Source organism: Hydra vulgaris, chromosome 13, assembly GCF_038396675.1.
Source record: "Hydra vulgaris chromosome 13, alternate assembly HydraT2T_AEP".
Taxonomy (NCBI): domain Eukaryota; kingdom Metazoa; phylum Cnidaria; class Hydrozoa; order Anthoathecata; family Hydridae; genus Hydra; species Hydra vulgaris.
This window is the reverse complement of record NC_088932.1, coordinates 29,926,725-29,950,077: the sequence shown is the minus strand read 5'-3', so window position 1 is coordinate 29,950,077 and position 23,353 is coordinate 29,926,725. Positions and strand designations below refer to the sequence as shown.

Sequence of the window (23,353 nt, the reverse complement as noted above, 5' to 3'; positions counted from 1 at the left end):
TCTTCGTCCTTATTTTTTCTATGAATTGTCAACTGATATGCATGGAAGTTATTATCAAAATAATTGTTGTGTTGTGGGCTAATAAAAATCACAAAAAAATTTTTTCTATGTGTCTATATTAACATGAGAGTATGTTTGATATACAAAAGTACATTTTTTAATTGGAATATATCTATAGACGCAGTCATATTTTTGACAATAAAAGATGGAAACTAGTAATGCGTATGTCCTCCATTACACTGGATCACCTCAAAAATTCTGCCTTTCATTGACTCCACAAGTCGTTCTTGATTGGATTTAAGTCCGGGCTACAAGCTGGCCATTCGAGAACCAGGATGTTGTGGTCTTTACACCATTTCATAGAATGCCTAGGTGTGTGAATTGCAGCAATATCTTGCTGAAACATGGCATTATCGCCCATGTTTTCATACATATAAGTTATGAGAACATCATCCAACATTTCTGTATACTTTATCGAGTTCATTTTAGGTAAACCACAACACAGAGTCAATTTTCCTGAATAAGAAAATCCACCCCAAACCATTAAACTTCCTCCTCCATAATTTCGTTTTATTTGTGGGTCATTTATTCCTCTTAGATCATGCCAATAACAACTGTAAGAATCCGGACCATCTAAATTGAACTTTTTTTCATCTGAAAATATTACGTTTTGCCACTCATGAGTCCAATGCATATGGTTTTTAGCAAACTGTAATCTAGCAATTTTATGGTGTTTTTTAACATTGGTTTTTGGTGTGGTTTCTTCCACTTTACGTTTGGTGTTGTACATAGAATATGTGCAACATGTTTATTGGTGACAGGCAATAATAATTTATCCTTTATTTGTGTTGCATTCAATTTATTTTTGGTTGCTTCGAAGCGAATTCAATTAATTTGCCGATTTGTTTATACTTTGTTGCCGTTTGTTGCTTTTTTTACACCGTAATTGTCACCTTTTGCAATGTAGTTTCGTACAACATGGTCAGATCTTCCAATTTTTCTTGCTATTTCACGTATAGAAAGTGCTGGTAAGATTTCTGAGCCACGATATAAATTAATTTGTATTTTTTCAGCATCTGTCAAATACTTTCCTTTAGGCATTTCGTAAAATGCAATAAAAACGATACTGGCAGAGCAAAAGATCAAATTACACTAAAATTTATCAATTTATTTGTGTAAAAGTGATTAAAAATCAATAATTACCGTTATTAACCTGATTGCGTCTATAGATATATTCCAATTAAAAAATGTGCTTTTGTATATCAAACATACTCTCATGTTAATAAAGACACATAGAAAAAAATTTTTTGTGGTTTATATTAGCCCACAACACAACAACTATTTTGATAGTATCTTGCATGCATATCAGTTGACAATTCATAGAAAAAAATTAAGATAAAGAGAAAAAAATTGATGCGTCTAAACGAATATGCCTTAGTGTATATATATATATATATATATATATATATATATATATATATATGTATATATATATATATATATATTTATATATGTATAAATATGACATGGAAGCTGTAACAACACCCAGAAATTTTTTGTTATGGATGTGGGGCATATGCACTGGAGCTCCTGGCTACATATGTACTTAAGATTCCATCTGTTCAGTTTAACCACCTTCAACACAAGAAAGTGCGTGGTTTCTTTCGAAAGAAGCAAGTTCTAAAGTTTGTGATGTTGGAACATCAAATGACATTGAAAAAGTCTAAACTGGTTTGCCTACAAAGCATGTCTACAAGATGGTCAACTGCATTTACTATGATCAAAAGAAATAATTCTACATGATGTTTTGCATATTTGAATTTCAGATGTTCGAGTTTATGCTATAAGTGCACATGATAAAGCAAAACTAAATTCTTTAAAGAATACTTTTCATGACACTTTCATTTTGGTCAATGAGTGTGTTTTGAAAAAAACTACTCGCATCACTTCGAAATGCAGTTAAACCTGCAGAAGGAGATCTTGTTCGGGCGTTTTAATGCTTTGTTTATAGAACTACGTTGCCAACAACTTCAAAGATGCGTTATTAAATAGTGACTGTGAAATTCATCAAGATGAAATAAGGTTGATAACTGAGGCTGTTGAAAGGCGTAGAAAATTCAGTGTGATATTCAAAAAACTGGAAATCTTTTGGATCCTAGATTCATGGGAAATGATTTGATAGAATCTAAAAAAATACAGGGTCTTTCAATAATTGTTTATGTAGGATTAGAATTTCAGTTGTTAAATGGGGGAGATTATGAAAGATTCTATGGCTTTTAAACTCTAATCTGGAAAGGTTTACAGCAATAAATTGATTTGGGAAGCAGTTGAAACTACCATTGACCCATTATATTGGTGGTCTGCATTCTGTAGAGGGCAACCTTTACAGAGTATTGCATTTATACTGCTATCATTTCATGCCTCATCAGCTGCAGTTGAGTCTTAAGAAAATTGTAAGTTAAGAATTTTTCACAGAACATAAATAAAGCAATTTAATTCTAGTGTGGCTTGCGGTCACATGTGCATATTTTAATAACTGTTTTATCATAGTTTCAATAAGATCGAATATGTTTATAAAAGTTTTATACTATCGTGAAAAACAAATGAAAAAAACCTAATTTTTGACAAATCAAGATTTAACAGATTTCTTTAAGACTGACGATCTTTAAAGCCTGATTACACTAAAAAATTTTATTCTTTTCATGTATGTATATATATATATATATATATATATATATATATATATATATATATATATATATATATATATATATATATATATATATATATACAAATATATATACATATATATATATACATATATATATATATATATATATATATATATATATATATATATATATATATATATATATATATATATATATATATATATGTATATATATATATATATATATATATATATATATATATATATATATATATATAATTATTAAATGGGGGAAGGAGGGTTATTAACAACCTGGGGTGGGTGGAAAATTTTCTAAAAATTGATAAAAGTTCTCTTTTGTGCATTAAGCACCTAAGAGTAATATAGCTCTAAATATATAATTCGTAAAATGTAAATTTGTTTAATCTGCTGCCTATTCTTTTTTTAATTCCAGATGAAGTCTATTTTATGCAAATAAAAAAATAATAAAAGTGTTTTGGACATCAGATTAGAGTGTATAAACGGCAGAATAAACATTTACAACTACAAACGTTTACAACCTCTTTAAAATCAAAAATACTAAATAAAGGCATTAGGTATAGTCTTTATTAACTATCATGTTTTAACAAGGCAGGGCTCTAGCTAGGTTGGTGCAGCCGGCATTTGACCTTTGGATAAAAGCAAATTCTGTCACATAGGACCTCATTTACTTATCTTGCATTGAAGCATCTAAATTTTTTTATTTATTGCCTTGAGGAAAATACAAGAAAACTTGGATAGACCCGTAAATACAAGAAATACAAGAAAACTTGGATACCCCGTAATATACAAAGAAAACATTTTTCACCTATATATATTTTTATAAAAAATTACTAATTTATAATAATATTAATTTTTTTTTCAGTGGAATGGTGAGGAGAGTTGTCTTAATAGGATGTATTGTTGTGAAAGTAAAGTCCAAAACGGCTGATTAATTAAATGCAATAGTGGTGTAATGGTAGAGCGCTTGCATCATAAGCTAATCGCTTACGAATACAATGACCACCACGTCTGCACTTAACTTATTTCTTTGCGTAACGTCTTTATTCGGCTTGTGTTAAGAGTTGAGAGAGAGTTGTATAAAAACTAATAAATAAAAATGATTATCCTCCTTTACTGCGGTAGCACCCTCAGCTTTAGGAAGGTACTACCACAGTCAAAGAGGCTACTCATTTTTATAATATAAACAACAAAAAACAAGCTCTACACATTGTCTCCAACCCCCGGACTTATTAGACAATGTTTATGTGCTTGAAGCATGTTTTTTTTTCAAGTTATGTTGCAAATTTAAATTGTTATTTCGCTAATTTAAAATGACATAAGTACGGCAAAACATAATGTGACATAATTAAGTACGGCAAAACATGTAATACGACATAAGTGTGAACATGAAAAGGTTTAGAGTTTACAACTTACCTTGAAGTTACTTAAACTCATATACCAAAAAGTCTTAGATCCGCTCTTAATTTGATCTATATAAATGTTTTTTCTATGTAATACAGGTGATGTGTTCTTTGATTAATTTTGGTATCTCAGTTGACCAAGATGAGTTATACAACCATTCACTTCTTGTTGAACCTCGTGGAGTCACGTAATGAAGCATAGCTGATTGATAACGAATAAAAACCTGTTCAAACGAGTATGATAAAAATGCGCTGACAACGCAATTTGCAAATGGAACGTTTTTATACTCGTTTTTTGAATACAGCTCAATAGCTTTAAATAAAATATTTTGATATAAATTTTTTTATCGGATTTGTAAGAAATTTTTTTATAATAATTTATAAGAATTTTTTATAAGAATTTATTACAGATTTTTTTAGAAATTTTATTAAAAACTTTTCTATATATAATATATATATATATATATAAATAAATGTAATTTATATTTTGTTGTTGTTATTTTCATTTTGATTAGATGTCCGGTTTGAGTCTACTGAGGAAAGAAAAACAAACTTTGAAACGCTTTACGCCATGTTTCACTTTGTCCAAAGTTTCTGAACAAGTTAAACTCAATATTGAATAAATTTTGTATAACATTGCATAACATATTATAGATATAACATTATAACTTTATAAAATAACTAAAACTAAAAGTCAAAGCTTCCTATTTTTTTATTCTTCAATGAAACCTTTCAATAACTGCATTTTTAATCAAATTTAGAGTGGTATCTTTTCCTCCATCTAAAATGGTAACCTAATTAGCTCTAGCTGGCCTACCAGCATTTCTAAAAAATTAGCTTCTAGCTGTGTGGTGCTGTCTTAAGGAGGGAGGATCTATGTTCCTAGGTACCGCAGTTTTAGCGGTCCCATTTGTTTTAAGAGAATTTTTGTTATTATTTTCTTTTTCTGGTAATATGTCAGTTTAGGGTCTCTGCTTTAAAATAGTTTCAAAAGCCAAAAATTTATCATTTTATGTAATTCTTAACAAAGACAAGAACCTTAGAAAAATATGGCTTCACAAAATAAGTAGAATAGACTTTAAACCGACTTTAACTCACAGGGTATGTTCTAAACATTTTGAAGGTGGCAAAAAAACTTACATGAACAAAATACCAACTATCTTACCTAAAACTATTAAACCATAAGTGGGAAAAGCGAGGGAAACTTATAATAGTAAAGGATTAAGAAAAATCCTGCCGAAAAAAGAAGGTAAACTAAGAGTAGATGTGGCGACTTTACAAGTTAAAGTTCTTGAACTTGAAAATAAGATCAAAGTCAAAAACCAAGAGCATCATATAGAAGTAAGTTCTATGCAAAAGGATGTGGCAGATACTAGTTTTACAATTGATTGATTTAAGCACAACACTACACATTTCAGGTTTTATACAGGATTTGAAAACTACAAACTATTTAAAGTTGTGTTTGAATATCTTCAGCATACAGCTAGTGCTTTAATATATTATAGCTCAACTAAAACAGCTGATAAAAAAGCTGAATCAGAAGTAAAAAAGAGAGGACAAAAAAGAGTCTAGACACCCGAGGAAGAATATAATAATATGGTGCTAATTCGTTTGAAATGTGCATTTCCTATTGAAGATCTTGGGGTTCGTTTTAAATTATCAACTAGTCATGTCAGCAGAATATTAATAACATGGATTGATTTTTTGCATTCGCAACTAAGAGCATTGCCTATATGGGCATCTAGAAAGACTGTAGATGATACCATGCCTAATTGTTTTAAAAAACTTTATCCCTCACGAGGGTAGTAATAGGCTGTACAGAGATTTTTATAGAAATGCCAACTTTCAAAGTCAATCAGCTCTGTTTTCATCGTATAAAAACCATAATACTGCGAAAGGGTTAGTTGGAATTTCACCGGGAGGTGCTGTTATATTTGTTTCAGACTTATATACAGGTAGGTCTACTGATTTCAAAATTGCAAAACATTTTAATTTAATGTCCCTTATGGAACCAGCTGACTCTATTATGACTGATCGCGGTTTTGAAATTGAAGACCTTTTGCCTGAAAATGTTTCTCTTAACATACCCCTTTTCTTAATGGAAAACCTCAATTATCACACCCAAAAGAAGATGAAACAGAGAAGAATTGTCTTTCTTAGGGTACACGTCGAACGAGCTAAAGCAAGAGTAAAAAATTATAGACAATTGCAAACAATTTTTTCAATCACAATGGCAGCTCAACTTAATAAGATATGGGTTTCTACTTAGTCAACTTTTTGCCACCACTCATTGCTGACAAAGAAAATGTTAAAGAATAAAGTAAAATATTGTATTCTTATAATAATTTATAAATATTTACATACTTGCAAATATTTTTTCAGTCATAAATTGAAAATAAAATGTATTTAAACATGGTAATATCTTGTTGAACCAGTTTTTATGTTTAAATTGTATTGTTTGCACAAAAAAGTCTTTATTAGTGTATATAACAAAATCTATTTCACTAGTTTCTGTAATAGCCATAATACCTTAACATTGGTAAAAGTAACTATGTTTGATTTTTAGGTTTGGCTGACCACCAACTATTTCCATACAAAAAGTTTTATTGGTGCAAGCTTCTCGTACAGAAAAATTTCTTTTCGAAAAAGGACACTTTACTTCAATCATTTTGTAGTTGCCTTTATCAATACACAACCCATCAAGGCTACAACCAAGCCATGGCCATTTAGGATTTACAACAAGGCCACATTTTTTAATATCACAATTAAATTTTTCTTTATACTTTTTACAAGCAGTTACTTCATTTTCAATTCCCCACTGACAAGCTTGTGATCGTAAACTACTATCACAGTATTTTTATCAGCATTTTTAACAATGAAGTTGGAGGAGTATTTTTTCTGCGGTTTATAACTGTACCAAAATTTGATGCAGTAACTCTTTTATTTTGTTCTTTAAACCATTTATTGTTTTTAGATTGATTTACAGTTTCTGATTCAATTTAAATCATTTTTTCGACATTGATTGACAAGTGACTTGTGACAAAGTTATAATTTTCTTCAGTCAAATTAATTTCAATTAAATGGTCCAAACGACGTAGAAATTTATCCATTGCAACTAGTCTTAAATCTTCAACATTTTTTTTATTTTCAGAGGCAAGTTTATTAATGGATGTCATAAAAATGACTTTGATTAAAACTATTTCCAATAATTAACTCAGCCATTGTCAATCAGACAATCAGGTTTTCAGTAAACTTTTGCAATTTTTATGATTTTTCACTTTGAATCACCTTTTTACACCTTGAATCACATTTTTCTGATTTTACACCTTGAATCAATTTTTCTGATTTTACACCTTGAATCACCAGATTTGTGCCATTTTTGTAACTTATCAGGGCATATTTTTTCGTCAGGTACACTTTTTAAACTAAGTTGCTTATACTTAACAAGTTGATATAGGGCTGCAGCTACATGTTTACAGCACCCACAGCACCACATTTAAAATTACATTTTGCATAACATATGCTTTTTTCATTAAGGCTGAAACATTAACAGGTGATGGGGAAGTTATCGGACAAATCCTAATTTCATTAATTGAACATAATAATTAGTTTTTGTGGTTTTATGCGTAGGCATAAACGTTCTATAAAATATAAACTTTATTATTTGAAACACAATTATTTAAAATAAGGTTAAATGCAGCTGAACGAAAATCTTTTCGAAAGCGACTAAAAATGTTTTTTGTAAATAAACCTAATATAAAAAAAAAAATCGTAAACCATTTTGAAAAGGAAGGATTTGCTCGAAGTACAATATATGATAACCTAAAAAGACTTGAAACTATTCAATCGTTTTCTGATAGAAAGCACCCTGGTCGTCCGACATCCTGGACTAGAGAAAAGAAAGCCGAATTAACAAGACTTTCTTTTCTCTAGTCCAGGATGTCGACAATCGAAAAGGGGTCAGTCAGAGAAAAATAGGTATTAAATTCGGTGTAAATCAATCGACAATTGGTCGTCAATTTAAAAAAATGAATATTAAATATAGAAAACGTGAAAAGACTCCAAAATACACTATAGAACAACAAATAAAGGCAAAGAAAAGAAGCAGGAAACTAGTTAACCAACTCTATAACACAAAATCGCTTCTAGTCATTGATGACAAAAAATACTTTTGTTTTGCAGAGGACAACATGCCTGGAAATTCTGGATACTACTCAAAAAACAAAAAGACATGCCCAGAAAGTGTTCGTTTTATAGGAAAAGAGAAATTTCCAAAAAAATTATTAATGTGGATAGCCATCTGACCATGGTATGTCCGAGCCATTGTTTCGCACTTCCAAGGCTGTAGCGATCAATTCATAAATCTATATTAATGAATGTTTAGAAAAACGACTTCTTCCATTTATTCACAAGTATCATGGAGACTTTAACTATTTATTTTGGACAGATTTAGCAAGTTCTCATTATTCTAAAGATTCTCTAAATTGGATGGACCAATATGTCTATTACGTTGATAAAGAATCCAATCCTCCAAAATGTGCCTCAAGCACGACCAATTGAAAATTTTGGGGGACATTTGGCACAGAAGGTTTACGAGGGAGATTGGCAAGCTTCAACAGAGCAAGTTTTGATTGATCGCATTAAACTAAAACTACAAGAAATTGATTTAAACTTTTTACAGTCGCAAATGAAAGGCGTCAGAGCAAAATTGAGATCAATTGCAGATGGTGGTGTTTTTTCATATAAAAAATAATATATTTTTATTAAAAGATAAATTCTTTATTTAAAAAAAATATAATAGAAGTTTGTTTTTTTATTTATAAATAAGTTTTTATTTATAAATATTGACGTTTTTATTTTGTCCGATAACTTCCGCATCACCCGCTACACTTTACAAAAAATAAAAGTTTATCACTAAGAATATTTCATTTAACTCTAATCATTTTTACACAGTTCTCTTTAAATAACTGGTAACCTGCTATTTTATGTTTAGTAGCATTCCGTTCAAAATTATCCACTGATACTGTATCAGATATCATATAACTAAATATATGTTAATGTGTTATTGGAGGCAGGAGTGTTATATCTCTTGACTATTCGGTTACTTTTTCAGAGATTATTTCGTTTTCATCGTTATTAAATTCCTCGTTTGTAATTAGACGAAATGTTGCATGTAGTGGAACCTTGCGAGGGCTTTTAAAAAAGCTAGAACCAACAGAAATATTTATAGAACTCATTATATATTGTTTTATTTTTATTATACTTTTATAAGTTAGAAACTAATCAACTAAATTAACGTCTAATAATTTGTTTATAGTACAATATAGTTATTCTGCTGCAGAGATAAAAGAGCTGTTAAAGATTTTGTCACGAATGTAACAAATTGAAATAGCACTTTCAACCCTTTTGTTGATAGATCCTGTTAAAAAGATAACTGAATCCAAGCGATTGTCGAAACATAAAGGTCCCGATAAAAAAACAAAAGATGTCCAAGATATCTGTAGACTGATGCTTGGCATAACTTCTCCTAACGATGCTGTCCTGAATCCATGCAAAAGATTTGTCACGTCTTCCCTTTGTGGATACTGATTACTGATGTCACTACTATATCGCAGCAGATACACCGCATGCAGGCTGACATTCTTAATCTTTGTGCCACAGGTAATCCAATAAATGTAAATAGCAACTTAAATTCCACAAGTTCTCACTCTGTTGAATGTTCTACCCTTGCTTCGTATCTGACTGAGCAAATTAATAATATGACTATTGAGCTAAAATCTTTTTCGAATTAACTCATGGAGTCGATCAGTAAAAGGTTACATAATTTATTCACTGATCTTGAGAAACCTGTTAAATCCATTAACAAAAAACACAAACAGACCCAACTTCCTATTTATAACGAGCAGACCCAGCTTCCTGTCAATGAATGGCCATTCTTTCCAACTGATAATGTAAAATCAACCATCCTTGATCCCTACCCTCAAAGTCAAGTTAATTTTTCATCTAATTCAACTAACAAAATTGAGCTAAATTAGATACCAAAGGGCTCAATTACTGATGCGCACGTGTTTGTTGATCATGCTAATAACTGTGGTAACGATTTTCATTTATCTGGTCATCCTTTATCTTATGAGACCTCTCAACCAATATTGAAAACTGTTGATTTCCAAACTGTTACTCATTTAAAGAAAAAAAGCGAAAGCAAAAAATGCTTATTGGTTCTGGAAAAATTCTAAATGTATGCTAAAACCACTCTCTTCGTATGATTGCTCTAAAACAACTTCTTTATTTGTCTCTCGTTTATCGCCAACTGCCTCTGCTGAAGAATTAGCTGAATTTATCAACATAACATTCAAAACTAAAGCCACTTGCTTAAAGATTGTCACAAGTAAATATCACTCTTCCTTTAAAGTATCTGTCTCTGCTGGAGATGCTGTCAGGCTCTACGACTGTAGCAAATGGCCAGAAAATGCGCTTGTGCGTCGTTTCTTTGAAAATGGCAGTAAGGAATTGTAGCTTTAATTGTCGTGGTGTACAAAGTTCTTCACACGAATTAGTACTCTTGTCTGCAACATATGATATCATCTGTCTCCAAGAGATTTGGTTACTCAATACTGAACTTAGTTTCTTGAACAACATTGTATCTGGTTTTTTTGGCTTTGGAGTGTCTCCAACTGATTCTTCAGCAGGTTTTATTTGTGGCAGACAGTTTGGTGGTGTTGCTATTCTGTGTCGTAATTCTGTCTTCTGCATTACTCGAGCTGTTACTACTGATAATTCATGGTCTGTTGCTATCCAACTTGTAAATAACTTTTCTGATAAGTTCACAATTATCAATGTCTACATGCCTTGTGATTCATATGAAAATGTTGATAAGTATCTTGAATGCCTTGGTAGTCTTTCAGCTCTTATTTCAGATTTAAATGGTAAATTTGTTATTACTGGTGACTTTAATTGTGATCCAAGATTTCGGTCTCCATGTAGTAGTCTCCTAGTTGATTTTTGCACATATGAACATCTTGTTACAGCTGATATCTGTCTTCCACATGATTCCTTTACCTTTGTTAGTGAAGCATGGGGCACCTCTTCTTGGATTGATCACTGCCTTGTCTCCCAAAGTTCTCTATGCAATGTTAATAACTTTGAAATAATTCAGTTAACTAGTTCATCTGATCATTTACCTTTAGCGTTTGATATCTCGTTTAAAACTAATATATCTTCTTCCTATACTGCTCACCCCTACTTCGACAAGATCTCCTAAAATAAATTTTAATGCTTTGTCGATTATTATGATAAAGGAGTATACTTCCACTGTATTTAACTTAGTGTCTTCAATTAACAGGGGTCAGTTTGAAGTAATTAACTGTAATAATGTACATTGTAACTCACATGAGCATGTTAAGCAGATTAACCATCTGTACATTATCCTGAATAAATGTCTTACTCAATCTTCATCTCAGTGCCTTAATTATTCTAAATCAAGTTTAAATAGAAAACAACCTATGACAGGTTGGACAGATTATGTTAAAGATCCTCATAAAGCTGCTAAAGATGCGTTCTGCTTATGGCGTAGCTAGAATAAACCAAAATTTGACCCAATCTTCAATCTTTTTAAAAATTCAAGAGCCTTATATAAATATGCCATTCGTTTCTGCAAAAAAAAAAGAAGATACTATAAAAGCCAAAAAGCTTGCGAACAGTTTAGCAAATAAGAACTATACCAGTTTCTGGTCTATCGTGACTTCTATTCGCAGCGATAAATGTAGTCTTCCACCTTCTATTGACTCTGCCTCAGGTCCTGATAATGTATGCCACATGTGGTATAATAACTATTCCACCCTGTTCAACTCAGTCAAGCCAACATGCAATATAAATGACAACTTTATAGTTGAACACTTAACCTTCTTAAAGATGATGCCTATCTTGTCACTCCTGATGAAGTCCAATCTATCATAAATAGTATGTCCTGCGGAAAAAGCAGCTGACCATTTTGGACTTCAGTTGGAGCATTATCTCTATGCTAGCCCAAATTGCTTTAATATTTTGTCTTTGTGTTTTTCCTCCATGTTTTGCCATAGATACATGCCTATTGGTGCTTCACACTCTGTTATTTCTCCTGTGGTTAAAGATAAGAATGGTGACATCTCCGATTCTGCTAATTATCGTCCAATTGCTTTGGTGACAATTTTCTCCAAGATTTTGTAACATACTTTTGTCTCACGCATTAATGAAAGTTTCACTGGGACTCCCAACCAATTCGGATTTAGGAAAAACCATAGCACTTTTATGCTAATTCTTATTTCAAAAATATTTTAAATTTTTATCACATGGCTCAAATATGCATGTGGCATTTATTGACATCTAAAATTATCTCCGGTGTAACTTTACGCTTACTCATTGTCTGGTATGTTGGTCAAACAGCTCAGATCCTTTGGGGTGGAATATTATCGAAAACATTTAATATCAGTAATAGAGTGCGACAAGGAGGTGTACTGTCTCCTCTTCTATTTAATATATATATATATTAACTATCTTAGTGTTTTACTCAATAAAACTACCGTAGGCTGTTGCTTGGGTCCTTCTCTTGTTAACCATCTTCTTTATGCTGATGATATTGTTCTGTGTGCACCCTCAGCCAAAGGTCTCCAGATCTTACTTGATTTATGCTCTAGTTATGCTGTGAAACATGATATAGTTTATAACAATATTAAGTCTCAAATAATGTTTTTTGAAATTTATAAACCCCTTATAAATAGCCCTCGTTTCACATTATTTGGCATGGTTCTCACATACGCTAGTCAATATAAATACCTGGGTCACTTGATCTCAAACGATATGCAGGATGACAAAGATATTTTAAAACACGTGCGCTCTATGCATGCTAAAGCTAATCTCATCCGTAGAAAGTTCAGCCCTACACAAATACAAACAAAGATCATGTTATTTAATGCCTTTTGCAGCCCAATATATGGATGTCAGCTGTGGTATCTTTGGAGAAAAGACTCATTCCATCGCCTATGTGTTGCATATAATAATGCACTTCACTTGATATTAAACAACCCACCATGGAACAGTGCAAGTGAATTATTTGTGAAACATGGTGCTTATTCACTTAATGTTGCTATTCGCAAGCAACGATACTCCTGACTATTACTGCTGCAGAATAGTGAGAACCTCGTCATAAAAGCTTTTGTTAACTCAGACAGGTTCTTGCAGTCTCCACTGATGTTTAAATGGAGAGCTGAGTTATATTTATAATACTTTAATTTAATTTCTTATCTTTATTTTAATATTTTTTTTTATCTTTATTTTTTTTTTTTGGGGTTTTGTTTATATTCAAGTGCGTTAGTCTTTGTTATATTCTAATCCACTTTATTTTACCCATTGTATATTTATTTTATTGGGCCTCGAGCCTGTCAATAAATTTTGATTGATTTGATTGATTGATTGAAATTATTAGCGAGAAAACTAATACCTATGTTAAAACGAGCCACGAATTAAATTAAAAAAAAAAAAACAGACCAATGAGATTTACTATTTTTTGTACATATAAATACCACAATGCATCGCTTTATGGGGAAAGGTCAGAACAACAAAGTTAAAAATTTCTATTTAATTTCAAGTTTCAAAAAATCAAAAATAAATAAATCAGCTAAAAACAAAATTGTTGTTCAAAAACCGTTTGTATTTTAAATCTTTACGCACAAAATGAAATTTATAAATAGTGCGTTTTCTTTTAAATAGTGCAATTATTTTTAAAATCAATAAAATCAATAAAATGTAAATAAGTCAAGTCAATAAAATGTAAATAAGTCATACTTTTTTTTTTTGCAATGAAATGATAATTACAAAACATTTATGACTTAATATAACTTTCATAAAATAAAAAAGGTCATTAAAAAAAAATGTCATTAATTTTAAAATGGCCTCAACTTTTGAAGTGGCCTACTGGCATTTTAACAAACTTCAAAGATAGATTATCAAGACAAACTCCAAAGATAGATTATCAAGACAAACTCCAAAGATAGATTATCAATACAAATACTTATCGGTTGTAAATCAAATAAAGCCATTAAAAAAAATTTGTTTTTTTGAAATTTGAAAAACTAAAACTTATTTGTCAGATGGAACCTTTTATTAAAATTTTTGACATAAGTTATGCTAATAACTCTACAACCAGGAATTTTCCACCCTAGCATAATAGTCATATCTGAGAAAGACCCGAGTGGATTTATTACAGCTGTTTATTGCAACTGTTTATTGTAAAGTTAAAATTTTACAGGAAGAGCAAAGATATGACTTTGATACAGCTTCTTTTTTCATTGCCAAGCAAAAGCAAAGAATGAATACAGAAACGTTACTGTACTAACTGTTAAAAAAACCAAAAATAAATCTCGATTATAAATATAAGAACTGGGCTTCAAACTATAGTCACAGTATGATAAATTTAAATAATGTAGACTGGAAAGTCTACATTATTTAAATTTTCCTATTTTAACAGCGATTTCACAAGTTTTATTGTTTGCAATTCTATTGTACACTTTTTTTCAAAAAGTGTACAATAGAATTACAAACAACAAAACTTGTGAAATTGCAGTTAAAATATCTCATTTTTTATTACCAACAAATAAAAAAATGTTTAATATAAAACCAAGAGGAGATAAATGTCCGCAATCCAATAAAAAAAAGGTGAAACTACAGCGCATATAATGCAAAAAAGTACAACCTTTAATTTTTATTAACTTAATATTTTTGATCATTTCTACCTTTATGAATACCCTCATTGCAATAACTTTTATTAGAGACTCGTATTGCAGAAATGTATTTTTATAGAATGAGAAGTTATGATGAAAATAAAACTTTCGGCAAAAAAAAATTTACTCAAAAATTTTAAAAATAAAGTTAGAATTTTATTAGAGAAAGAATATATTATAATCAAAAATCAAAACACATGCACAAAATACAAAGGTGAAACAATAAATTTATTAAATAAGAAAAGAAAATCAAAACTTAGTAGCAAGCATACGTAATTATTTTATTTGGAACTAGAAAGTTCATTAGTTTCGTTTTTTATAAACTTTAATTTTTAATTTTTTTGAATGCTTTTTTTTTTTTTTTTTTACATGTATATTTAAAGATAGCAATTCTCCTATTTTCGTTCATTTTTTTTTTGTTTGTATATTCATTTATATAGGCAATGTTTTTGCTTAAATTTTTCGGGTTTTTTATTTATAAGTATTTGAAGGACATCTTTGTAAAACAACTTATATTTTTTACGGCATTTTACATATCCAAAATCCAGTTGTAGAGATTGAAGCTTTTTTCATTTTTCATCACCTTGCTCATATTACTTATGTCAATTCCATAACCATCTCTAATTAGTTCTAATTAATGCAACACCACCCGTATTAATAAATTTAACCTTTATCTAACTGTAAAATGCAGTCCTCAGGGTGCAGAATAGATAAAGCTTGTATCAAAAATACAGTTGTTGTTGAGAACCCATCCTCAAGAAGTTTCTTGAGGATGGGTTCCACAAAATCTCAAAAACAAATAGATTCGTCAATAAAGGTAAAACGGTTTCCTAATGTTAATTTTATTTTTGGTTGTTCTCTATCAGATTTTTAATTTTTATAAAAGTAAAAAGATTGCTAAACTTTTTTTAATAGTGAAGTACCATTTTTAACAAATGCTGTATAATACGAGTCGATTTGCTTTTGTTTATTGTGTATGAGCATGCTCAAATTACGCAATATTTTTCATTGAAATTACGCAATGTTTTTCATTGAAATTACGCAATGTTTTACATTGAAATTACGCAATGTTTTTCATTGAAATTACGCAATGTTTATCATTGAAATTACGCAATGTTTTTCATTGAAATTACCTAGTTCAAAGCCCTAAAATAGTAGTGGTTTTAATTGCTTTTTGAATAAAAACATAACATAATAAAAAATTTATTTATTTTAACAATACTAAATAATTTTCTGTAAATTAAATTCAAAAAATCTGAATTTTCATCGGTTTTTTTTTAACTTTATTTTTATCTTCTTTTTTATTATTTTTTGGTTTTTATTTTCTTTATCTTTTTAATTTCCTTATGCGAACAAGCCACCTGATTTGCTTTTTTCTGTACTTGATATTATTAACTTAAACAGTGTAAAAAATAACTTAATCCTATTTATAATTATTGATAAACAATCAATAAAATTATTTCAACGAATAGTTCTTTTTATAACTTTATTTTAAATCAGCTCTTATATATAATTTTGTTTTGTTTTGTTTTTTGTACACCTTGAGGTTTTTATTGTCTTTTATTAAATTGTGTCATATTTTTTTGTTTTTTTTATTTTTTTTTGTTTTTTGGCTTTTGTTAATAAAATATAAATAAACTTCAATTAATTTTTAACGGTATAATACAATATTTATCTTATAAAACTACTGCTTTATAGTGTAAAAATACGTTGTAAACTACGGGGCTTAGTGATAAGACTATTTTTGTCTTTTTTTTGCCCAAAAACTATAAATAATTACATGGCAAAATATGTCTCAGACATATTTTGCCATGTAATTATTTATAGTTTTTGGGAAAATAATTCAGACATAAAACATAATTTTATATCTGAATTATTTTCTGCTGACATAAAGTATGTCAGACATATTTTCTGTCAACATATTTTGACATAATTTTATGTCTGAATTATTTTCTGCTGACATAAAATATGTCAGACATATTTTCTGTCGACATATTTTGAAATAATTTTATGTCTGAATTATTTTCTGCTGACATAAAATATGTCAGACATTTTCTGTCGACATATTTTAAAATAGTTTTATGCCTGAATTATTTTCTGCTAACATAAAATATGTCAGACATATTTTCTGTCGACATATTTTGACATAAAATTATGTCAAAATATGTCGATAGAAAATATGTGGGGCATATTTTATGTCGGCAGAAAATATGTCTCAGACATATTTGACAGATAACAACCCTGGTTTGATCTTTAATCTTAATAATTTTGATCTTTAATCTTAATAATTTGATCTTTAATCTTAATAATTTGATCTTTAATCTTAATAATTTGATCTTTAATCTTAATAATTTGATCTTTAATCTTAATACTTTGATCTTTTAATTTTATAATATGATCTTTAATCTTAATAATTTGATCTTTAATCTTAATAATTTCATCTTTAATCTTAATAATTTGATCTTTTAATCTTAATAATTTGATCTTTAATCTTTATAATTTGATCTTTTAACCTTAATAATTTCATCTTTTAATTTTAATAGTTTGTTCTTTTAATGATGAGTTTTATTAATTACAAATCATTATATTCCAAAAATTTCTAATTATCAGATTGGTATATTTTTTACTTAATAGTATTTTTTTGAGTTAATTTAAAGGCTCATATTACCAAGTGGTCTTGGTAATATAAGCACTTTTGCTACTTTTTTAAAACTTCTGTGTTTTTAAGAAAAAATTTCGGATCCCCAAATATCTAAGTGGATTATGAGTAGGGATCCCTAAAAATTGTTTATTCGCACACATATATATATATATATATATATATATATATATATATATATATATACGCACAGGCGCCGCAGGCGCCGAAAATACAAGATTATAGGAAATATAAATTTTATACAATATGGAATTATATTTTTTTAGTTTTTAATTTTTGTAAAGTAATTTTTTCCTTTTTTTATAAATGAAAAGGCGCCTCCAGATGAATTTTTATTACCAAAGGAATCTTAATTTCTATTTTTTCAAAATTCCTTTGAAAAGGAATTTAAACTTTATAAGTAAGTGAATTTGAATTATAAACTCACTGTAAGTGAATTTGAATTATAATACTGAAAAATTAAATATTAAAAATTATTTGCTGTAACATGGATCGGAAACGGAAATTGTCTGGTTGGAAAAACAAACAAAATAGGGGAAACAGGCTGAAAGAGCAATTTAAAAATCAAAAAATGTTGAACAGCTTTCTGCAAATTAGGCAAAGTGAAGACATTTCTGATAAGATAGTTGAAGAAATCGATACACATGAGCGTGAGTATGATGAATATATTGTAACTGGTGAGAAGTCTGAATCTGAAACTGACGAAACTAACGTTAATGTTGAAATAAATGCTAGCACTAGTACAGCTAATCAAGATGAATGTTTAAATAATGAGGTAGAAAAAAGTGCTGAGAATATATCTAGCTCGAATGATTTTTGTAATATAACGGATTGGCCAGAAAATTGGCAGAGTTTGCAAATTCAAAATATAGTTTCCAAAGGTCCAATACAAGCTAATATTAACCAGTACCCAAAAGACAGTTTGGGTCGATCATTTAACAAAATACATTTTCATCGAAAAACAGCAAATGGTGAATTATTTAAAAGAACCTGGCTCGTATATTCATCTAAAGTAGATCGGGTATTCTGTTTTTGTTGTAAAAATTTAGTAGCGATGAATTTGCCTTAGCAAAAGGAGGAACAAATGATTGGGGCCACATAACAATAATTTTAAAAAGACATGAGCAAAGTACTGAGCATTTTCACTGCTATGGAAAGTGGATTAAGCTTAAAAAACGGCTTTTTGGTCAAGCCGTTGATTATCTAGCTAATAAATTATACTTGAGTGAAGTAGAACATTGGGATGAAGTGCTCAAGCGAATAATCTCAATTATTTTAATGATGTCCTCAGAAAATATTTCATTTAGAGGATCTTCAGACAGAATATTCACCGAAAATAATGGTAAATTTTTTAAAATTGTTGAGTTGTTTTCAAAGTTTGATCCGGTGTTAGAGAAACATGTTAAACGAGCAGTTGAAAATCCAAAAAAGCCTCATTACTTGGGAAAAAATATCCAGCAAGAAAATATTTTATTGATTGCTAAAGCTACAAAGGATATATAATATTTTGGAAATGGTAAAAAATGCAATGTATTTTTCTGTTATTGTAGACTGTGCGCCTGAAGCCAGCCATAAAGAACAAATGTCAATTGTTATGCGTTACGTCTACATAACAAAATTAACCGAAGGTAATAATGCTAGTGTGTAAGTTAAAGAAAGTTTTTTGGAATTTATTAACATTTTGGATTCAACCGGAGCAAAAATGACTGAAGAAATATTAACTTTATTGACACAAAAAAGCTTATCAATTATGAATCTTCGTGGTCAAGGTTACGATAATGGAGCCAATATGCGTGGAAAAATAAACGGTGTTCAGGCTCATATTAAAAACATAAATCCATGGGCTTTCTTAATTGCATGTGTCTGCCACTCCTTAAATTTAGTCGTTGTTGATGCAGTAAAAAGAACTATTGAAATTATTAATTTTTTTTAATCATCCAAACAATTTACAATTTTTTCTCAAGATTGCCAAAGCGTTGGCATATTTTCATATCCATGTGTTATAAATTGACAGTGAAATCATTAAGTGATACGCGATAGGAAAGCCATGTTAATGCCGCTAGTGCTTTGAAAAGCGGATTGAAAGGCATTTATTCAGCGTTAAAAGAAGTCGTTCAATTGAAAAAAGATGCACTTACACGCATAACAGTCGCATTAAAATTAGACAGTTTTGAATTTATTTGTGGTCTAATAATCTGGCAAGATGTTCAAATAGAAATAAATTGTACGAGCAAATTATTACAATCACAGAACATGGATGTGAGATCAGCAGGTCTTGTGTTAAAAAAAACAACTGAATTTTTGATTTCTCGTAATTCCGAAGTTTCTTTCGCTAAATATATTTCAGAAGCTAAAGTATGCGCTACAGATGCGGATTTAACTAACGATTTTAGGCCTGAGGTAGAAAATCGGATCCGAAAAAGAACGCTTTTTTTTGGAGAGGAGCCTGAAGCACCCGAGTCCATTAATCCTAAAATGAAATTCAAAAGGAATTTTTTCGACGTATTATTTACAATTTCTTCAATGAAAGAACGTTTTGAATCATTTAAAAGTGTTATACTACCTTTTGAACTTTTGTATGATATTAAAAAATGTGATGAAATGGAGAACAATGAACTCATAGATAAATGTAAATTATTAGAAACAACATTAACTTATAAAGAAAGCAAAGATCTTGACGCAAACGAATTACAAATTGAGCTGAAGTTGTTGTCTTGAAAAATTGAAGATGATACTAACCCAGAAAACATTTTGAAATGGATTTATAATAATAACGTTGAAGAACTCTTTCCAAATGCACTGATTGCATTAAGAGTGCTATTAACTTTGCCCGTTTCTGTTGCTAAAGGTGAAAGATTTTTTTCTAAATTAAAAATGATTAAAAATTACCAGCGATCAACTATGTGGCAAGAAAAATTGAATGGTTTGGCAATAATCTCCATAGAATCGGACATTGCCAAATCTATTAACCTCGATGTGTTGCGTAAAGATTTTGCTAAAATCAAAGCCAGGCGAATCCCTTAGTAGTAAAGTTTAAAATTTTATGCAATATTTTTTATGTTTTATTTAAACAATTTTTTTTGTCATGTTTTTCTAATTAAATTTATTTTCGTTTTTCTACTGTTATTACTTTGATTATTTAATTTTTGTTAGTTTTTTTTTTTTGAATAATAAAGAAATAAGTTTTAATCACAACTCTTGTTGTTTAATTTTTTTGTCATAAATGAATTTAATCTGCCTAAAAATTATAATCAAAATGTTATAGTTTATAAACTATAAACCTATTTTAAAATAAATTGACAGAAATTATAAAACATACAAAAAATTGATAATGGCTTCGCTTTACTTTTAAACGATAATTATATAAAACCATAGAAAATAGTGGCCGGGTTTTGCTTATAATATGGCTTTTTAGTACTTTATTGAAAAAAAATCAAAGGCGCCAATTTTTTTTTTGCATACACACAAAAAAACCACAAGCCGGGCCTGTATATATATATATATATATATTGTATATATATATATATATATATATATATATATATATATATATATATATATATATATTGTTAATAATTTTATAACGTTGTTAAAATTGCTTTGAACATAAAGCTATCTTTCAAAACAAAAAACAAACAAGGTATTTTATTTGAAAAATATTCAAATAAAATTTAAAAACACTTTATTTGCTTACATTATACTATTTTAAAATATCTATTAAATTATATTATCATATTATAATCTAATATTATTAATATATGTTAATGTATTGAGCTTGGAAGAAGACTTTCCATTAATGTTTTCCAGGGATTGAACTTTACTCTACAGAAAATTGATTTGAATCATCACAGTTGTTTTAGGGTCTGATCATTATCTTAGTTTCTAAATTCCCCTATTGACTCTCTATTATTTTTATTTATTTATCGTTATATTATTTATCGTTATATTATCAAAAAATAAAATTGCTCAGCTAATATATTTCTTCAATAACATTTTATATTGTTTAACATGCATTGAACATTTTTAAAAGTATATAAAAGTAGTAGGAGCAAAGTGAAGACTAGTATTACTATTGCAAGCTATTTATCATTGAAATTTATACAGCGGCAAGAAATTGATGTAAAAAGGTGCTGTCTGATGCTAAGCTCCATTACTCTTAGTTCACTAAATCTCGCACCTTATCTCAGAAGCTAGGGTCTATAGACTTTTGGAAAATCTTCAACAGCATCATTAACAAGGTTAGGTCTAACATTCCATCTCACTGATCTTTTTACCTCTCCCAAGAATAAGGCATAACTCCCAAGAATAAGGCATATTTGCAAAAAACTTTTTTTCTAATTTGACTCTTGAATTTTATTTCTCTTCATTCTCTTCCATTTCAATTAAACAAGTTAACCTATTGTTATCATTCTCTTCCATTTCAATTAAACAGGTTAACCTATTGTTAGACATTCAAACCACCCCAGCTTCCGTTGCTAAAGTCATATCTCAATTAAACTCTCCTACGGCTTGTAGGCCAAACAACATTCCTGTCATAGTCTTACAAAATTGTCCTCCAGAAGTCTCTTCAATTCTCTCTAATGTATTTAATAAGTGCTTGACATTATTGATCTTTCCAACAAACTTACATCTAAATTAGCTCTTTTTGCTGATGACTCTAATATTCGTGTCATGACAAAAAGTCTTCTCTTTTCGATTGCTTTGAATAGGCTTTTAATTAGATCTTATTAAGATTTGTAAGTTTATGTACGATTTCTTAGTAAGATTTGTAAGAAATGAAAGATCTTAATAAGATACGAGGCGTTGCGAACGAAAGGGGCACACCAACCAAAATCAAGTTTTGAGTAAATCGCGTTTGAAGTTAATAATAATAGCACTTTCACTAAAGATTGTATAAAAATTGTTTAAATTTTCAGTCAGAAAGAGGCCCACTGACACGTTGATCTTGTGTTAAATTGTAGATGACAGACTAAAGTAAAAAATGGTTAACGAAAACGGATTTTTGAAAATTGGTTGGTGTGCCCCTTTCGTTCGCAACGCCTCATACGTAAACTATATCATAATTTCTTAGTAAGATTTTCAAGTTATAATATGAATTCTTAGTAAGATTTGTAAGATCTTAGATTATTTTGTAATAAGATTATTTTGTAATTATTCCGACCAGAATTTAGTATTAATGTAATTATTACTAAAGTCCACTCATTTTTTTGCGTAGAGGTAGAATATCCTATCGCGAAAATATGAGTGGTAATATTTGGTAGGGTCAGAATAACTACAAAATAATCTTATAAGATCTTTTGGTTGCACGATCATTTAAGATCATATGAAATAATCTTGCATAAGTAATTTGTTGTGTTATATATTACATGTATTACATATAAGCACTATTATTTTATTAGTTAAATTTTATCGAGAAGAAATTTAAGTACTTAATTGTTTTATTTAGTAGCATATCATTAACATATGCTAACAACTAAAAGTTAATTATTAGCATATGCTAACAACTAAAAGTTAATCATTAGCATATGCTAACAACTAAAAGTTAATCGTTAGCATATGCTAACAACTAAAAGTTAATCATTAGCATATGCTAACAACTAAAAGTTAATCATTAGCATACTAACAACTAAAACAATTTACTTAATTAATTTGTTCTCAAAAAAAAGTATAACTAAAAATATAACAGCGCTCATCTTAACAGTATATGTAATACATATAATATATAATACAACAAATTACTTATGCAAGACTATTCCATACTGCTACACAATTGAAAATTGCAAAAAAATAAAGTATTACAGATTAGATAGAATAATACTCATAAAAA

At 29.2% G+C, this 23,353-nt stretch overlaps 2 protein-coding genes across 2 annotated transcripts in view; both read left to right on the top strand.

The window, feature by feature from the left end:
• Positions 1-4,452, top strand: part of LOC100202895 (ras-specific guanine nucleotide-releasing factor 1) — an 82,858-nt gene extending 78,406 nt beyond the window's left edge. The window contains exon 25 of the mRNA XM_065815523.1: positions 4,213-4,452. Within this exon, the coding sequence (XP_065671595.1) occupies positions 4,213-4,305 (93 nt within the window). The 3' untranslated portion in view covers positions 4,306-4,452. The remainder of the gene's footprint in view (positions 1-4,212) is intronic.
• A 13,561-nt stretch (positions 4,453-18,013) lies between these two features.
• Positions 18,014-19,029, top strand: LOC136089786 (uncharacterized). The gene is made up of 2 exons (XM_065815874.1): positions 18,014-18,497; positions 18,596-19,029. The coding sequence occupies exons 1-2, from the start codon at positions 18,014-18,016 to the stop codon at positions 19,027-19,029; spliced, it is 918 nt and encodes a 305-aa protein (XP_065671946.1).
• The last annotated feature ends 4,324 nt before the right edge of the window (positions 19,030-23,353 follow it).